General features: G+C 41.8%; 2 protein-coding genes across 4 annotated transcripts in view; one reads left to right on the forward strand and one right to left on the reverse strand.

The window, feature by feature from the left end:
* Nucleotides 1-6,411, forward strand: part of EPS15L1 (epidermal growth factor receptor pathway substrate 15 like 1) — a 45,335-nt gene extending 38,924 nt beyond the window's left edge. For all 3 annotated transcript variants that reach the window (XM_050910376.1, XM_050910377.1, XM_050910378.1), the window contains one exon: nt 2,586-6,411. In XM_050910376.1, coding sequence (XP_050766333.1) covers nt 2,586-2,732 — 147 coding nt within the window. In that variant the 3' untranslated portion in view covers nt 2,733-6,411. The remainder of the gene's footprint in view (nt 1-2,585) is intronic.
* Nucleotides 6,412-14,529: 8,118 nt separating this feature from the next.
* On the reverse strand, nt 14,530-17,009 carry KLF2 (KLF transcription factor 2). Its single transcript, XM_050910521.1, has 3 exons — nt 16,920-17,009; nt 15,856-16,747; nt 14,530-15,423 (listed from the first exon to the last, which is right to left on the reverse strand). The coding sequence occupies exons 1-3, from the start codon at nt 16,992-16,994 to the stop codon at nt 15,248-15,250; spliced, it is 1,143 nt and encodes a 380-aa protein (XP_050766478.1). The 5' UTR covers nt 16,995-17,009; the 3' UTR covers nt 14,530-15,247.
* Between the last annotated feature and the right edge of the window lie 2,280 nt (nt 17,010-19,289).

Raw genomic sequence — 19,289 nt, forward strand, 5'->3', positions numbered from 1 at the left:
CTGGCAAATTCATGCACCCAGAGTTTAAGTGTATTCTCATTGCATTCTTAACTTTTCCGCTGGCATTAAATACAACTCTTTGGAACAAAACAAAGTCTTTTGGTAGCTCATATTTCGGGTATTTCTAGATTCCAGCTTCAGTTTACAGAACAACAAGAAAAGCAATCTTTCTGCCAACAGAAAGCATTTAAATTTCCAAGAAACAGAGCACTTAGAACTAAACTAAAATTTTTCTCTTAATATAAGCTTGTAATTTAGTAAACACAAGTCAGTGTAGCTTTTTGTGTATATGATTAGTTTCGCTGCAGTCTGCTGTTTTCCTCATTTATGCCTTGGGTCTAGCTGTACTTCTGAAAAAGAAAAAAAATAAGAGGTGGTTAATGAAAAGACAGAGATGTGATACATATTTATAGGCTTCTTGAAACCTGGACATATGCAAAAAACCTGTTATTGTATTAAATGCCTTGTAATTCAGCTACATTACCTTTTTATAGGCAATCTGTGCAAGAATCAGTGGCATTAATGAACTGTTGTGTATTTCACTACCTAATGCTCAGAGTTATGCTCCATTTGTAATAAGGCACATCCAGATTTGTTTCCAATGAATCACTTGCCTATTTTTCTTTTTTTTTTTTTTTTAACTCAGCACTTTTAACCACAAAAATATAACTTGTATACCATAAACAAGTCATAATTGGGACTCTCATAAGCTTTGGAAGACTTATCCTAACATGCAAGCTATAGAAGTAAAACTGTTTTCTCAACATTAAAAAAAAAAAAAAAAAAAAAAGACACCCAAGAGGGTTTGACCAAAGCTTATTGTATTTCTGAAAATAGTAACTGTTATTCTCCGTCCCAGCTATATGATCTTTTTGAATTCTTAGAATAAGTGGAGAAGTCCTATTTGAGTCCGTCTTTACTGTGTCTTGAAAAAAATAATCTATTTAATATCTTAGCTTTTAAATCTTACCTGTCAGCTAACATTATTTAAATGCGTAATGATAGTAGGTTTTCTTCATTTTAAAAGTAAAATACCATAAAATGTGTGGCACTTTTATTGTATTTCAATAACATCTAATGCAAAGGTCCTCATCTAAATTTTGATAGCCATGAAAGCAGAGGTATGGTTTGAAGAAAAGTAATTTCAAAATTTTTTTATTTTTTTTTTTTTTGCATCAAATAATCTGAAAAATCATATTGAGGGAAATAAAATGAGGAATTGTGAGCATCTGGAAGCACATAGATAAAGCATAATTTAACTAAATTATGAGTGAATGAGAATTGGACTTGGGTTGAAAGAAATTCAAATAGGCGCTTTTATTTAAAAATATAAATTATAGATACAATGCAGAGTGGAAAAGGCAGGGGTGGGAGCCATCACGTAGTATATATGTAGCTAGGCATAGGTCTAGCACTTAAAGCTTCATTTAATACTCAGTTCAATATTTCAAGCTTGTCTGGGAAGGTGTAGCCGTATCAGCTAGTGCAATGGCGTACTTTGCTGTGTTCAGAGTTACTATGTTGTGGGCCACAGGGCAATTTTTGCAGTATACATTCAGCTGAAATTGAAACTATAAATTCCATGTAGTTTTCTCTTCCAGAAAAACCCCAAATAATATGTTTTCCTGAACATTCGAAAAAAGATAGTACAAAGCAAATTTTAGAAGTGGGATATAATGCAAACATTTGCATGCAGCTGTGCAAACGCTTCTGTTAACATCATCCTCTTCAGCAAATGCTAAAATTAAACAGTAACGGATTATATTTTAGTTTTAAATTGTTAGGATTTCAATAAAATATTTTAATATTTTGTGCAAAAAGTTCAAGCAAGCAAACTTTTGCATACTTCAGTGGTAAATACTGGAATATAATTTTGGAATAGTTTCGCTGCAGTGTACTGAAATGTGTTTTGGGAAGCTCAAATAGGCTTAGAAGCTGAATGTTATAATGTGCTATATTTCCATAGTGTTTTCTGCTGAAGTAAATTGGATTCTCTTACATTATTTCTTACTGGAAAAACTGTGCACGTATTTTTATGAACAGTAGCAGAAGCACTTTTTGTAACTTTTGGTTTGGTGATGAAGCTTCCCACAAATCAGCAGTCTCCAGAGTCATTATTAAAACCCCTCACCCTTCGCAGGGAATACTACAATAAAGCTCTCTGCAATGGAGTTGCACAAGAGTAAATAACTCTTGTTTTTTACCAGCTATTTACTATTCTTAAAAATGGATGTAGGTTGCTATGCTCCCAAACCACTAACTTGCTTTTTTTGTGTTTATGGAGTTTTTGTTTGGCTCCAGTCCTCTGACTATTTTCATACAAAACTGAGACACGGATGCAGGGACGTGCAGCCCAGATGGGTTAGTTTCCTGGTGGGAGGAGGAAGAAATTAAGGAAATAAATTAAAGGATGAAGTGAGGAAATCAGTGAGTGAATTTTTATCTTAATCCAGAAGAACTACCCTAAGACAGCTTGGTATACTTGATTCATATATTTAATAAGTCTGATTCATTGTATTTTTCACATAATTTCTTCTAGCTTTTTGTTAAATCTATTAATTTGTTTTCCATTTTCATTTTTTTAGTTTGGAAATGAAGAACAGCAGCTGGCATGGGCAAAGCGTGAGAGTGAAAAAGCAGAGCAAGAACGACTAGCTCGATTGCGGAGACAAGAACAAGAAGACCTTGAGTTGGCTATTGCACTCAGTAAGGCTGATATGCCAAGCTCTTAAATAGCGGTTCTTTGGCTCCACCCTGTCCAAGTGAAACCTTTAAACATGGCTTTTATAAAAATACTAAATTCTTGGTTTATGTTGTGAAAATAATTTTGGTCACCTTCAACTCTAAACAAGACTGGCTGGTTACGTCAAACTGGGCTCTGTGTGGCTTTTCAAGTGCATAATATGCAGGAAACACTGTATAAGCTGTATTATATGTTCTAGATAAAATTTACTGCTTGTAAGAAATTTAACGTATGATCCTAAGATACTGAAAGCAAAGTTTCTTTATCTGGAAGACAATGTTGCATATAGTAAACTGCAACTTGTGAATCTGGCTTTTTATTACCCGAATTCCATTGGTTTTTTGAGGCTGCAGTATGAATTTCAAAGAAAATGTCATAAAAAGATAATATTTATAGAATTAGCTTTCACTTGTTACATTTATTTAATAATTCATGGTAGGCTAATCAGTGTGTCATCTGCGTCATCTATGTCAAAGTCTTCAGCATAAATTCATTATTAGATGGCCCCTTTTTATCCAGGAGATGTGGCTTTTACAAAAGAATCTGTCAATTTATATATAATGAATACAAACATAGTGAACTGTATAAAATATTATGAATTTGAAGCCTTTACGAATGAGTAATTCCTCTAACGTAAACATTTTTTTTGCATTGAGTTTTAATAATTGTATGGCGATATTGTAAAAGAGGGAGTTAATTCAGTTGTAGTAAATTGGACAAATAATTTGGCAATTAAATCATTAGGTAAAATCTTGCTTTATCTCATAAGCCACTATGATTGCAGGATTGTGATACAAGTTTGAGTGCTTTCATGTAAAATCAAGCAATGGAAAACTTACTAAGCTCGTGGAGTGTTTGTCCCTACAACTCATTTTGCCCTCTTTTGCTCCAACCGCCAGAACATAGGCTGTATTATTTGTGTCACCCGATTGACTGTGTGAGACAGTCCCTACCTCTCTTTCTTTACCTCCACCTATCTTATATTATGGGGTTACAGATCAAACTTAATTTAGCTGAAAGAAGGCCAAGTTGAAACAGATTTTATTTGCCAAATACATGTTCATGCATAAGTTATAGAAGTACTGGTAGACTGGATTGGCTTTAAAATACAGCTTGCAGTAGTAAGTCCAAGTAGGAACAGATTTTATATATACCTGTAGAACTCAATACTTCCACCTGGTAAGGATAACAGAATGAGTTTTACATGTCATACATAAAATAAGTCCTTATGATAAGTCTGTGAATTATTTACTTACTAGAAATGCCTTTTCTGATTACAGGAAATCTAAAACTTCAGTTGTCTTTGCCTTGGACGTTTATGTCTAAATAGAGTAGGCATCTAGCACAAAATTTTTAAAATGTCCTTAATGTATATCTGCTTTCCTATCCTTGGTTCTGTAGGAATACGAAGCTTAACATTCTGTGGTTTTACTGATGCAGCCCTTATCTTACAACATTTTCTCTTTTTTTTTTTTTTTAATGTGGTATTCCTTCATCATCTTTAATGCATTTATATTCTTTATGTTCTTGCTTCCTTACTTTTATTTTTCATAATACAATGATAGTGCCTGTTTGCTGAATGAAAACAATCTTTCCCCATTCTGTTGTAATTGCCTTATTCTGGATGCTTTCCTTACACAGAGACAAGAATCAGATTGGATCATTTTAATCTTCTTAGTAGCTTTCAGCTCTGAAATGCAGCTAAGATGCGGCATTTGTTGTCTCAGGCTTTTGTGAGTAGGTATATGGGCGAGTGCGTGTCCACGTATGTACATACACACACACGCCTGCATATCCATCCATTTACATATGCAGCAATACATATGACAAAACTGAAAGCCCGTATCTCAGAACGCAGTTTTAGGAGTCACACTTCCCTGTTTGTTGTTTGTCTCCTGTGCTAATGGTACTACAAATAATGGGAATCTTTAATTCCCCTCAGCAGGGGAGAAGGTGCATTCTAGTGTCAAAAACAACAATATAATGATCTTTAATAGTGACTTTTAATGACCCCTTTGGAATGCAGTAGAAGGTATTTCTAATTTTACAGAACCTGATTTGAAATCCCTTCCCATTGTGGTAATTTTTCTCTAAAATACGTTAGATTAAATGATCGAGCATACTAAAATGTCAACAAATTCTCTTTTCTGTTGGTGTGCAGGACTTGAAGTCTCTGAGAGCAAACTTGGGTCTGTCTATAGCTAACATGAGAGAAAGCTTTTGCTGTGAAAGAGCAATTTTCAAAATTGAATGGCTGCAGGATTCTCAGTGAAGTTAAATTGTATTCATGTGTAAGATTCTCCTTTTCATTTGGACCTGAGTCTCTGTGGTGTCTCTTCTGCTGCAATAAAACCCCATTCATATGTAGTGCCATTTTAGAAAGGAAAACCACTTTTGGACTACTACTTGGATGATGTCACTCCAGTGGGATGGGATGGATGAGCTAAATAGCTTGATTCATCTTCTGAGTTATGTACCATAACAAGACTCTCTGCTGCTTTGTCAGTGCTCTAAAATACTGTAATTTATAATGCTTCTAAGGCAATGAGTCGGTGTTTTCAAGATGTTCAGCAGGAAGCCAGAAATGTGAATTAATCTAGCATTCCATATAGTGTTAGAACTAACTGCTCATTTTCCTATTTCCTTACTGACTCATTCTTTGTATTTACTTGGACAGTAACAGAAGATCAAGCGAATGAGCAAGGACAGAACATGTTCTCTATGCACAGCGCATTAGATTTAGTAACCTTAGGTTTACTGAAACACTCGTGAGTCAAAATTTTAGACACTGCAGTAGAAGAAGACTTAGCTGTGATTTCTCCCCATTGTATTTAATACAGTTTTCCGTATAAAAAGGCAGATTACCCGTGTTCTTCCCTTACGCTTGTAACTCGGTGTTTTGTATAATACCTGCACTTGTTCTTCTAAGACAAAACTTTTATCGCGAGACGTTGATCATCTTCTTCCTCCAGAACAGTGAAATTTAAAGCACAAATAGGCCTATCGCTATTTGGGCAGGAAAAATATGTACAATGCAAGATATATAAAATGTGAGTATACACAATGCATATACAGTGTACATTGAGATCCATATTATTTGTGTCTATGTGTGTATATATATATAGTGTATTGTATAATGTAATAATAGTGTGTGTATATACTATATACGTCCACATACTATGTCTAGTATATAGTTACTTGTGCTGTACATAAAATGTGTATATACAATGAATATGTAGAATATGCATATATATTCTATATATTAAAGCTCATGTGTATGTATGTATTCTCTAAACAGAGATGGATACAGAAATGCAATTTTTACAGAAATGCAGATTAGATCATGGCTCTTAGAATTTCAAAGTTCTGGTGAAAGAAAAAAAAAAAGGAGAAATGACGACTTCTAATAAATTTGTTTCAAGATTCCTGTCATTGGCATGAAAACCTGTGTTCACTAGCTGTGCCAAGTGTGAGAGAGAAACCTGGCAGAAAGGAGGTATCATCTGCACTCAATGTGATTTCACATTCTTTTGAGTTTTTAAAGTGTCTTTTTGAAATGTAGACTCAATTTCTGATTTCTTGCACGTGATGGTCATGTGGTGTCATCTTTTTTTCTCTAGGCTGAGGCAATGATTTTTCTCCTACATTTGCTTGTAGTTTCACTACTATTTCCCCCCTCCCCCCCCCCCCCCGACCCTTCCTTAAAAATTCTGTTTAAGGAGCTACTCCGGTACACACCCCACACCCCCCCCCAAACAGTCGCACCCTAAGGTGGAAAACATGTTTTTCTTGCTTCATTCCAGTTATATAGGTTGCACATAATTGTCATCTGGATTTCAGCTCTGTTTTTTCTCCGTTTCCACCTAAGCTTTTACTTCAGGAGGAATGGCTATCCATTGCATTCTTGGCTTTGAGGAAAGAATGGAGGTGATTCTACTTTCTACTCGGATAAATTATTAGACTCTGTGGTACATTGAGCAATCACAAAGAGTTTAGTAGGCTTTTATAGTGGCACATGTGTGTTTTATACAGAGTATCGTCACTGCTGGAATGACTCATGGAAAACCGTGAATTGCACACAGCACCGAGGCACAACAGTTAAAACAGGAAAGACGGACAATTATTCACGTTGAACCTACGCATGCAAACTTTGCATGTAGGACACAGGTATTGAATTACCCACATTATCCTTTATAGACCAGTATGTTCACATTTGCCTCGAGTGGTTTCCCTAAGTTATATTCAAACAGTCTTGTTGTAAAACATACCAGTCATTCTGCAATAAAAACAGATGCTCATAAAAGTAGTCCTTCTACAATAATGCTGTATGAAATATTTTTATATTGGCAAATTTTTCCTTATGAAACCTCTGCCCTGTGAGGATCATCAGTCCTTACTGTATTTTGTTTCCTGTAATGTGCTCTCAAAGGGTAGGAAATTCCAAGCTGTGTCTGACTGTGTAACCTTTTTTTTTTTTTTTTTTTTAATTCCTGTCTGTGAAATCTGTTGTCAGAAATTTTGTAGAAATTATTTTGTCATCTTATGCTCAAAGATAATGCACTTTTCTTGGATTCTTATAATCCTTTTGGGGTTACTATTTCTTCTTTAGTGTTTCTCCATTGAGAAGAGTATTTATTCTGTAGAACCGAGGCCCAAGGAATTTTGGTCCAAGTAGAATTGTTGCTTTCCTTCGTGTAAGAGTTTGATTTCTCCCTTTTTCTGCGTTTTATTCCTCCCTCTCAGGAATTTCATTTCGCTTTAATCCTCATTTAGAGTTGGAACTCTGTTAAAGTGAATTGATCTGTGCTAATAACGATCTTGTTCAAATATCTTCCCACACCAGTGGAACAGCTAAGTTTTTGTTGTGTGTCAACCATTGCATCTCTCTGTAGGCTTCACAACAAACATCTTTTCTTAGAAAGGAATTTTGCTTGGAGTATGGTGGAATCATAGAAGATTTATTTTTAGAGTAAATATGTTAACTATTACTCATTGACACACCTGTTTTATCAGTTGATATACTGCTCTTTTTACTTGAAAGTTTTATAAATAAAGGCTAATTTGTTATAAAACGGAATTTTCATTTTTCCAACTTCTGCCTTCCCCTTTCAGTTTAAAAGGAGAACTCCTAGTGACTATGGTTCCTTCTGCTGTTACAATTTTAGAGTGCTCTTCTGGTGTCCCTTTTAATATGACATTCTTTAGTCTGACCTAGAAAAGGTGGAAACACAAAGTGGAAACTGCAATGTTGACCTAAATTTGACTAATATCTCCAAACATGTACATTATTGTAGTTATGTGTATCTTTCAAATACCATAACAAATTGAAAGGTATTTTAATTTTAACCCATCTCGTGTGTTTATTGTTTAATATAATAAGAGAAATGTTATTGTTTAATATAATAAATGACAAGTTACTTTTTGGAGCTCTGAGACTTCGGCAATCTTTCTTTACTTTTTTTGGTCCATGATTTCACAAGTTTTTGTGTCAAATCTGTGACTCTTGCTTTGAACAACCGCTTGATTGTCTGCGTTGAGATCTTTTTGCTTTTGGCTGGTGCCCTCCGCACAGTGTTTTCCCTTCTGTCCTTCCCATTCTTCCTTGTCCCGGCCACATTTGGTCTGTACAGACCAGTCAGAAAATCCAACGCCGCACCCTTTCCAAAACAATTTGTGTGCCGCAATGCTAAACATCCAGGCAATTTATACTGGGAGGGGTTAGAGAGATCACCAGAGACAAACCCTTTCTGCTTCCTGGAAAAACACACCTCACTATCGTACTATTTGACATTATTCACTTTGACTCATTATTCTCCTATCTGTTTGTTTTATTTACTCTGCTTCTGCACACATTAGCATGGTTAACAACAGATTGCCAAGGCAGGTTTCTCTTGAAATTGCTCTCCAGCAGTATTTTTAGTACTTTGACATTTTGAAGCCAGGATTTGACTATGATGTGTCACAGACAGGCACAGCTTCCTACCCAACTTCTCTCGTCGTGTAATGCTCCTCTTCGCTTACAAAAATGTGGGCCACAGCTCTGTGTTTTGCTCCCACTCAAGTTTTTGGAGTCTGACGTACACAACATTCTCATCCTTACACTCTCTCCGCATTGTCCATGCCTGATCCGAAAGGACTCCCTGTACCAGGCATCACGTAGAGGCCAAGAGGCTCTTCATTGGGAAGGGAAGCGTAGGCATCCTGTTCGAGAAGAAACATTTACAAGTGGAAACTCGAACATAAAGGAACCCTAAGCTACGAGCCCAGCTGTTAAACCTCAAAAGCAAATGTAACATTTGTTGACTGTACCTAAATACGACCCAAGACCAGCTTGCGTTGCGAAAGCCTAAGCTCTCGGAGCCCTTGCTGCCATTCCTACCGCTGAAATTGCAGTCATATTTTTCTTGGGGAGGCGCTACCGGGAGAAAATTGCTGAATCTCCTGTCTGCTGTACGTGACTATCAATTTAGTCACTCTGAACATCTTTCACCTCCTGTCTGGTTAGCATTTTTTTAATGTAATGACTGCAATTAAAACTTTTTATTGGTGCTGATACAGCATTTCTTACAAATGCTATAGCCTTCCCTATTGATGAATTCGCATAACGCTCTTTGCCAGCTGCAAACATTTCTGGTGTTTAACTTCCCGTAAATGTTGTCCTCGATCACAGCTTTTCAGAAGGGAACTGTACAGAGGAACAAGCCCTGTGCTTTCTCTGCCCATCCCTTGCACCCGCAGGAAGGGCACCCAGGCGTCCTATATCCCTTATTTTGCAAGCGCTTGTGATATAAAATCATTAATATATCAAAAACCACTTACGCTGTCATCGTGCACGGGCTGTAAAAAAAGTGATTGTTGGGATTTGAGGATTTTTTGTGTGTTTTGTTTTGTGTTTAAGCCTCAGGCTCAGTAGCTTCTCGCCTAATATATTAAATGTCACAGGGGATGTTCAATGTGATATTCCAGATATTTCCTGATGACATAATGATGGGTCAGAACTCCAGGAATGCTCTGAGCTGCAAGAAGTTCAAGAAACCAAAGTAAAAGTGATTTAAAGGGATACCATATCAAATTATAAACCTGTGATACGTAAGTTCATCTGCACTTTCTGTGTTGCTGAATTTATGCTTACTACAAAGGGCAGAATACTTTTGACTTGCTAAAAGGACTTATAATTGAAGCAGGTAAATAAGCAGGTAACTAATGCTAGCTATGGTTACAGAGTAAAGGAAAACTTTGTTGCTCCTGCTCTCCTTGTGCTTGGAAAGGTGCTTTTGGTAAAGTTAATACATCTTCATTATATAAAGCAGTGCATATGACTCATTTTTTGTGTCTACATAAAATATTATAAGATCAAATAATTGTGGCTGAAAAGTCAGACCTCAAAAGATTAAATCAAACATATTTTCTGCCTAACAAGTTTAGGATAAATCCCTGCCGCCTCTGTGCACTTCAAGTTTAGAGTACTGCTTCGTGGCAGAGGCTATTCCCAATCTCAGCCTAAGTGATGGGGAATTGGTTGTTCGGGATCAAATAGTACGGAGCTTTAAGGAGTCTCTGGGAATCAATAAGTTGAGCCAGTTACCTCCAGGGCCTGTGAATTGCGTACGGCTCTGTGCTTTAGGTTACTGGTGTTTGGCTCGTGAGCCGATTCCTTCTCCTCCAAAGCTATGGGAAGCACATCCCTGAACGGAGGTATGCCTAAGCCTGGGTCTTCCGTCATGGCAGGGGGGTTGCTGCAGTGCCAGCGAGTTTCAGGAGCTCTAACCGCTCTGCTCTTGGCACGCAGGGGGAGTCCCGGGCTGGTGGGACCTGCTACAGACCCAGCTGAGAGCGGCTGCTTCAAGGGCACGCAGGAATTTTAAGGTTTGTAGATGCCACCGAGTACGTTTCGGATGTTAGCGACGGGGATGGCTTTTTCCCTATTAAATTACATGGAGTTTGGATTGAATGTTCCTCTTTATGTTTCCCCCCAACAGTGCTAGTTACCATAGCGATGGCTACATGACTTTGTTGTAGTTGTTTTATTTAAATATAGCAAAAGAAATTGCTAGAGCTTGGGATTCTGGCTTCGAAAATTCAATTTAAGAAAAGCCTAACAGCTACTCTGTGTTATAGGTGCACAAAATAGCTTTAGAAACCACAGAGCTTCTACCACAGAAAACCACAGAACCGCACAATCCTATAATTTGAAGAATGGACAAACTTTTTTTGGCACTTCTTGTGGATGGAAGACCAAAGTTTAGAGCGAGTCAATGTTTTCAGGCAGTTTGTAACCGGCTGTGAGTATCCAAGGACTCGCACAGGCTGAAATCCCCCATCCCTGCACGAGGTGAGCTATGGCCAAAATCAAAGCTTAAACTCCCCCAGCCATGATCATCTGCAAAACTGCAAATCTAAAATGAACTTCCAGAAAAGCCGGAGGGTTTCTAGTCCGGCCTTCCACTTTAGGGTTGAAAAAAAATTGATTTGAAAGCGCCCTGCCCGCTTGCTAGCAGGGTGCTGGTGTGGTGTTGGGCTGCCTTGCAGGGTGCTGCGTCTCCCTCGAGAGCTGGAAGGCGGCCGAGCGACTGCAACGGCCCCGCGGGGCAGCAGGACGCCCTTCTGTTCGGGGTGCTGTTTCAGCAGCAACAGACTCGGTGTTACGGTGTTTTCTGAAGATGAGTTCCCATGTAGTACAGATTTAACTGTCTCTTCTGAAGTCAGCAGGTGAGAGAAAAACCGTTTTCAGCGTAGCGAAACACAACGCTCTGAAACCTGGAGTGGAATTAACTGACTTTAAACAGTAACTCCTCTGGATGGTGTCTCGAGTTCAGAAATATTTGCTAAAACTTTCACTAGGAACATTGTGCAGGATTTGCTAGTTTCTGTACTTAACGTGCTCTATCTAATCTGGCAATCTATCTTGCAAGTATAGTGAGCCCATCACTGTGGTATCTTATAAGAATATGTGTGAAAATCTTGTTTACAACGGACTCTACATTTCCTCCTATCGGGTTTAACTACAACTTCTTTTTTTTTCTTTCCGTAGTGTGTCAGAATCAAATCCAGGATAGCTGCAGAGGGAAAGGGCAGGTCTTCGCTGTGTGCTCCCTGGGAGGCATCTGGGATTCTGGGTCTTTCGTGTTAATTAGAACAAAATTACTTAAGAGATGATGACCTGATGGTCTATTATTAGAAGACGTTGCAGAGCGTTAGTGATTTCCTGGTGGCCAGGGGAGGCTTGGTAGATTGGTGGAATCACATCGACGCATCTTTGGATGTACTAATTTAAGGCAATTAAAAAAAAAAAAGAAAAAGAGACTTGACAATTACTCATAATAGAATGTGAGAAGAATGAGATCAGCATCTCTTTCTTTCTGCTACAAGATTATCTCGAGATTTAAGAACCTGCAGTTTCCTGTAAAGACCACACAGAAATTATCATATATGCCCTCCCTTAAACAATTAAAATAAAGTTGGTCATGAGCTTTTACTAGTGTTTTGTCCCCCCCCGCCCCTCCCCACTTTCAGAGGCCTGTATTTATATATTTTTATATTTTTTTTTTTAAATATTTATATATGAGGATGGCTTTGCCCTATTTTCTGTCGAGTCGCAGCAAATCTAAAAGCTCAGGGGGCACAACCCGCTCATTTTTACGTAGTGAACAACACACAGCAGAGCATGTCTCCACCGTTCATCATGATTTGAAGGCTGTTTGGTAACACGGTATCATGCAGATAACAAGTGTCTGATCAGAAGAGCTTCTAGCAAAGAGGAGCAGAGGTAGCAGAGGTTATGACCCTTGCAGCCAGACGATTCACTGGAGCAAAGGGAAGCTTGGACGTTCCCATGCAGAGGTACTAGAGGAGGGAGGAGGAGCACCCAGTGCGGTGGGTGCTGCAGAAGAGCCACACAAGTTTTTTTTTTAAGGGTTGGTGAACGCAGTAACGTTTGGCTCTGCATGCAGGCACTGCGCAGCGTTCATATGCTTTGTGCTGGTTCACCGGCTGTAGCTCTCTTCCACCCTTGTAATTTGGGAGGACACAAAAGCGGCCAGACCAAAGGCCACCTAGCCCAGTATCCAACCTCTAACAGAGGTCAAGAGCGATGGCTGGGGACGAGCAGAGCCAGATAAGCATGTCGTGATGCTTCCAGGCTCTCCCCCGCTGCTGGAGAGCTCTGTCTGGGGACCTTCCTGAGCCAGACGTGGGGCTGTGCACTGAGGGGTGGCCGTACCCACTGCAGCGAGGTGTCAGACCTCGGCGTCTTTTTTAATTGCGTTATGAAAGAGGGAATAGTTTAAGATTGCACTGTGTCACTGAAACCTGGGAATGACTAAAAACATTGTCAGTTCTCCAGAAAGAGCAAGGGAAAGCCAGGTGACTGTGGAAAGGTAAGGGTAAGACTTAATTTCAAAAATGGTGTTCTTAAGGTTATAAACACCAAAGGACATGCTGAAATATGAAAATCTTCAGCTATGGGGAAAGAGAAGGAAATACCTAGAACTGTTGCAACAATGAATGTGCTAATTTTAGAACATCTTTAAGTCATCCTCGCTTTCTGGAATTAGATTGTGCAATTTTTTTTCTAGCAAATAAATGAGTTTTGTTTTTAATGAAGAAATGTTAAATCTCCCTTATATTTCACTTTGAAAGAGCTATAAAAGTGAAATGTGGAACTCATTCTTCCATGTCAATGATTAGAAGCCCAAAATACATCTGTTCCACATGAACAACTGCAGACTTTGCTTTCACAGAAGAATAGCTATATTTGTAGTTACTTTAAATGTATTCCTGTTGATTTCATTCTTGTGTATTCTAACTTGTAAAGTCAGAAAAATGTCACAACCTTGATTAAAATCAAGTTCCAAGTATCCAGATGTTAGGGGAAAATGCTTCAATATTAAGCTGAATGTGCATATTTAATTAACAGTGATTTTGTTCCACAAGGATCAAGGCTCACCACTAAACCGTAGCTGTGAAAACAGAGGATCCTCATCAGAGTTTCAGAGTCATTGCACAGATCTACTGCTTGGACTTACGTTCTCAGTTACAGCCGTGGAAGAGCTTTTTGGGGGGCTCCATTTGACTTGTGGCACCTATTTCCTGCTATAGGTATTGCAGTATCCAGTTTATTTGAAATATTAGTTTTCAGAATCTGGATTCCTGGCTAACTTATTTTCCTCCAAAGTAGTTAATATCTATCTTAACTCCTGAAATCGAGGTGGGATTACAAATTATTAAGTGAATTTAACTGTTGGGGAATGAGTTATGAAGGTATTTTAACCTGTGTTGTGAATTTATGTTTAAATTCCACTACTGTTCTATTGGAATTCTGCACTGAGCTCTTGAGAGCAAGGATAATTTATGTACAAGAATGCCTTAAAATAAGCCTCCGTAATTACAAAAATGCAGTGTTTAAATTTATAGTAAAAACCCACACACTGCTGGCAAAACTATAACTGCATCTGGAAAACATTAAGGATGCTATTAAAATAGTTTAGCATAAACTAGAAATGAGACTGAAATTACAGTGTTGCTTACTTAACCATTTTTAGGAAGTGTATTTTGAATATGATCTACTTTCCTATTTGATTTTTTGATAAAACACCGTACTGTATCTTGTTTACCGCTGAGAATGAAGTACGCACTCTGCTATCTATTTTAGAAAAATCCATAGCTCAGATTTTTTAAGTGTCTTCTTACCGTTGTTGATAATTTAAAACATAACCAGGCAGTTATGTTTTGGTCCAGCAATCAGGGAAAAAGTAACAGGGAGATCTCAAAGGAGAATAAAAATCACAGCAGTTAAAAACTTATTTTATTAAAAAGATGAAATGTTTTCAACCATTGAAAATTTAAGTTTTTATAAAAACAGAAATAGGCAAAATACCCATTTGTCTTCTATTTACATAGACAATATTTCTCATTGTATAAAATTATTTACAATATATAAAAAAATTACAGTAAAATAGGTTATTTTCTTACAAGACATCAAGCCCTGTACTTCTAGTGTAGATCATGGCAAACAAGAATATTATTGCACCTGTGAAACAAACAGTCTAACAATAGGAGTGTTCTCTTAGCCATGCCTTCAACTGAGATCTAAAATAACATCGTTAGCTACAGTAACATTCATTTAATCTCTTCTAGGGTCAACTTCAGGCAGTTTCCATACAAACATTGTCTCGTAAAGCTTAGGACTGGGCAGTTAGAATCGGAAAAAAACCATATTTACAGCTTCTTCTATACAATCTGTATGGAGTCTTATGGAGTTTACCCTTCACAGAAGCTGCATAAATAACCCCTATTCTCCTGCCCGGGACGGGCAGGTTCACTGATACAGTCACGTCAAATTCTCTGCAGGAGATGACTGGCTAAGTCTCCTTGTGTCAAATCCTCCTCAGCTCCCATCGCTAGAGCGTCGGTGCCTCCCTACGTAGTACCAGCTACAAGTTTTTAACGCTTCTGCGCCTGAGCAGTTAAATAACGTCCGCTGTTGGCAGGTCAGAGTCTCTAGGGCTACATGTGCCGTTTCATGTGCAAAGCCAGGTGGTCTGACCTGGAGAACGCCCTGTCGCAGAGGTGGCACTGGAAGGGCCGGTGGCCGGTGTGCTTGCGATAGTGACGGGTGAGTTCGTCGGAGCGAGCGAATTTCCAGCCGCAGCCTTCCCAGTTGCAGTGGTAGGGCTTCTCACCTGTTGGAGAAATCACAGAGAGCGTGACTCAGCGCGGCACTCCCACGTACAAGGCAGCATCACATGCCAGGCAACCTTCCGAGTTTATCTCAGCGTATCCTTTTATTTGCTACCAAGCCCTTCTACAACGAGATCCGAGTGCTTTTAAGCCAAACGAGACTGCTCTAGCAATTCCTTTACTAACCTATACCCGCAGCGAAAATCTTTTGAGAAAGGTAGCGTTAGAAGCCCTTAGAAAAGCTTTGACCTACATATGCATAGGAAAACACTTAGACATTATAGATCTGACCACCTGTCACAGCTCAACCGCGAATACTCCTAGAGTTGAAGAGACTACAGGGTTAAAGCTCAGCCTGCCAACTGTTTTATACAGGCGGCTATTGCAACCGGCAAGCAGCGTATCTCCAGATGAAGGCGACCAGCCGTATTTACCTGTGTGCGTCCTGAGGTGGGCCTTCAGGTGTGAACTCTTGGTGTACGTCTTCCCACAACCCGCGTAGGTGCACGTGTGAGTGGCCGTCCTCTTCCGTGGCCAGGACCGACGTCCTCTTTTTGGTTTGGAGTCCAGCAGCTCCAGAGGGGAGGAAGGAGGGGTGAGCATGCCTCTGGGCGCAGAGGGTTGTAAGGGCAGGCTGTCCTCGAAAAGGCCAAACTGGGAGGTGTTCTGGTACTGGAGATGGGTCTGCGGGTGGTGGAAGCCGGAGGCCGGGTGGTAGCTTTGCTGGAAGGACATGGACGAGGGGCACATCATCTGCGTGTGGCAGTCATTCACCATGAGATCGTCGGGGCTCAGCGGGGGCGTCTCTGCCCCGGGGATCTGGGGGGAGCTGGCCACCCGGGGCTGCTCGTAGGCCATCATGCAGGTTGCGTTGCCCTCCTGCTTGATCTTTGGGCAAGCCTGGGGCACCAGACCCAGGACCGGTCCATAATTGTCCATGTCAGGTTCGGGCTTAATGTTCTCAACGAACTGCGGGCCCCCGAAGCTGGGTGTCACGAAGAACCGCCCGTGGACGTTGCCAGGAGGGCAGTAGTTGGAGTCCATCTCGGAGCGGATCATCTCCGGCACGATGCCGGCGTTGTAGGGCGGGGGGCTGCCCTGCTCCAGGGCACTGTAGCATCCCGGGGACGGGTTTGTCTGGTAAAAGCCACCACTCTCCCCTTGGGCAGGGGGATAGTCCCCACCAGCCGCGCCCGGGCCGTAGCCGTCGCTGCCCATGGAAAGGATAAAATCCAGCACGTTGTTGAGATCTTCATCCTCTTTGCGCGGGGAGAGGCCACCCCAGGTGCCGGCGGGGGTCTTGGCCTCCTGGTCACACTTCCACCTCTGGGGGAGAAAGAAAAGGGAGAAGGTTAGAGGTGGCGTGTGAGGGGAGGGGGCTTTAGGGAGAAGCGGGGCCGGGGCACCGCCGCCCACCCGTGCGATGAGCCGCGCCGGCCTCAGCGCGGCGGCGGGAGGCCGGGGGTGGGGGTGTGTGGGAGGGGGGGGCGAGACTCACTTCGTGGAGGGTTTTCTCGCGGCAGGGGCTGGCGAAGGTGGCGAAGGAGGGCAGGATGGTGTCGCTCAGCGCCATGGTGCGGCCGGGCGGGACGGCGGACGGCGCGGCGCGGCGAGCCGCCCTCCCCACCTTATAACGCGGGCGCGGGCGCCCTCAAGCCAATTGCAGGGAGCGGAGGAAACGCGTCCCGGACGGGGCGGGCGGGAGGCAGCGGCTCGGGCGCAGCCTAAATTTAGCCCCGGTATAAAAGGACGCGGCGGCGGCGGTCCCAGCCCGAGCGGGGCGGAGCGGAGTGGGGCCGGGCCCGGCATGGCCGGCGGGCCCCCCTTGGCCGCCTTCTCCTCAGCGCGGGGCTCGCCGCCGGGCCGAGGGGCGGCCGGGGAGCGGCCACCCGCCCCCCCGCCTCGGGCCCGCTGCCTGCGGCCGCTGAGGGGCAACTGAATGGCCCCTGCCCTGGGGACACCAAGGGACCCTCGTGAGCTGAGGGGACACTGAGGGGTCTCCGCCTCCCCTGCTGAGGGATGAGGGTCCCAGGCCCCCCTGACGTGAGGGGACCATGTGCTGAGAGACACCGTGAGGGACCTGCTGTGGGACGGGGGACACTGAGGGAAGGGCGTTTCCTGCCCTGGAGACACCAAGTGACCATCCATGACATGAGGGGACGCTGATGGGTCCGAGCTCCAGCAGAGACTGTGAGGGACCTGCTGTGGGATGGGGGACACTGAGGGGGTCTCTGCCCTGGGGACGCTGAGGGAGATGCCATGAATGAGGAGTCTGATCCCCCCACACCTCACAGCGGCTGCCCCACGACCTGGCCTCATCCCTGGGACACGTGGTGGGACCAGACTCAGAAAACAAGGGTGGGAGCGGAAGGTAGATGGGAGCAAGGGAGGCAGATGCCCTGCTCCATGTGTGTAAACGCACTGGTGAGCTGGTGACGGAGGCCTCCGGCTCTGGTCACCCCAAAGGTCTCAGACCCGTCTCGGTACTGACAGAAAGGTGTTTAATGCCACTCTTGTACGGTCTCTGCTGGAGACTTGCGTTTAATGGAAGTCCAGCTCTCTAGCAGAGTTTCCATTTGCTGCACAAAGATTGCCAAAATCAACGTTTCCCTATGACATTATAAGAGAAATAATGCCAGTAGCTTCTGTGATCTCCTCTGGTCGCAGCCAATTTATGGTCCTGGGCTGGATTTTTCAGACGGGAAGACTGTTCTCCTCCCTTACCTTGGCCTCTAGCTCAGATGCCCAGTCTGAAGGAGCTATTCTCCAGTAATTTCTGATAACGTGCCCCAGACTCCTGTTTTTGAGGATCAGGGCTGCTTGGCAGTCGTCCAAGAGCGAAAGAGCGAAAGTGGCAATTCTTAAAGGAGGAAAAATGATGATCTATCACAGGACAGACTGATTCTTTGAGAGCCTGTTCAGAGAAAGAGCTATGCTTTCCCCTTACCTCCTCCATATTTCCTCTCCAATCACTTCTGAAAGGATTTCTAAGTGAGCTGGAGATCAGAAGAGCGTAGGAGAACAACTCTCACTTTTATGCGCTGTGTGCCCCACGAGGGGAAAGAGTGATGGCCCTTGATGGGCTCTGAGTCTCAGAAGCATTTTGAGCATGTTCGCTAGAGCCCGTCCCAGGCTTGTGGCTGTATGCAGCCATCTCAGGAAAGCATGGTTGCTAGGGTGAGTAAATGATCTTTTCAATAGCTACACATGTTTTAAAATAATGAATATCTCTTGTTTAACTTTCTATACTTTTTATTCTAAAAGTTCACAGGATGGCCAGGAGGAGCAGCCAAACTTCTGTGACTGGAGCAGAATCAATACACTGAATGCATGGTAACGAAGTACACAAAGATGTATGACTCATAGCTATGTAATGTCACACTTGTGTAATCTTTCAATGTAAACTCTTTTCCTCTAATAAAATGTTAGTAAGTGTACAATACGTATATATTGTGCTGTGAGTCAGCCAAGAAAATATACTCTGATGAATTCAGAATGAATGTGAATGTTCCCTTGATAACACGCTCCGAATGTCTGTGTCAGTTTATGTGCTTGTGATTTCAGCAACAGCTATAACAAAATATTTTGTTTCTAGGATATACAACTGTACGTGTACATTTCACTGAGAAGCTCCAGTCGGATGCTGTCTTCCAGTAGGCACACTGGAAGGACATTTGGTTATAGCACTGCACTGACTCTGTCACCTAACTGGTCTTTCTTTGCAAAAAGGAAACGTTTAGTGGGTAGAGAGAATGAAAGCCAAGTGCACAAAATAATAAATTCACTGCCTTTAGTTTCTTTTTGTTTTCAAGTAAAGCGGCAAAGCTAAAAAACTATAGCTATACTAAACCTGGTGAGACGAATGTGA

The sequence above is a fragment of the Gymnogyps californianus genome, chromosome 24 (genome assembly GCF_018139145.2).
Source record: "Gymnogyps californianus isolate 813 chromosome 24, ASM1813914v2, whole genome shotgun sequence".
In the NCBI taxonomy this organism is placed as follows: Eukaryota; Metazoa; Chordata; class Aves; order Accipitriformes; family Cathartidae; genus Gymnogyps; species Gymnogyps californianus.

What these genes read in the sequence shown, in the direction of transcription:
- KLF2 (XM_050910521.1), bottom strand. Translation starts at nt 16,994, where the DNA reads ATGGCGCTGAGCGACACCATCCTGCCCTCCTTCGCCACCTTCGCCAGC. An exon ending in GCGAGAAAACCCTCCACGAA is followed by an intron (nt 16,748 to 16,919) that starts GTGAGTCTCGCC and finishes TTTCTCCCCCAG; the next exon opens with AGGTGGAAGTGTGACCAGGA. An exon ending in CCACCTCAGGACGCACACAG is followed by an intron (nt 15,424 to 15,855) that starts GTAAATACGGCT and finishes TTTCTCCAACAG; the next exon opens with GTGAGAAGCCCTACCACTGC.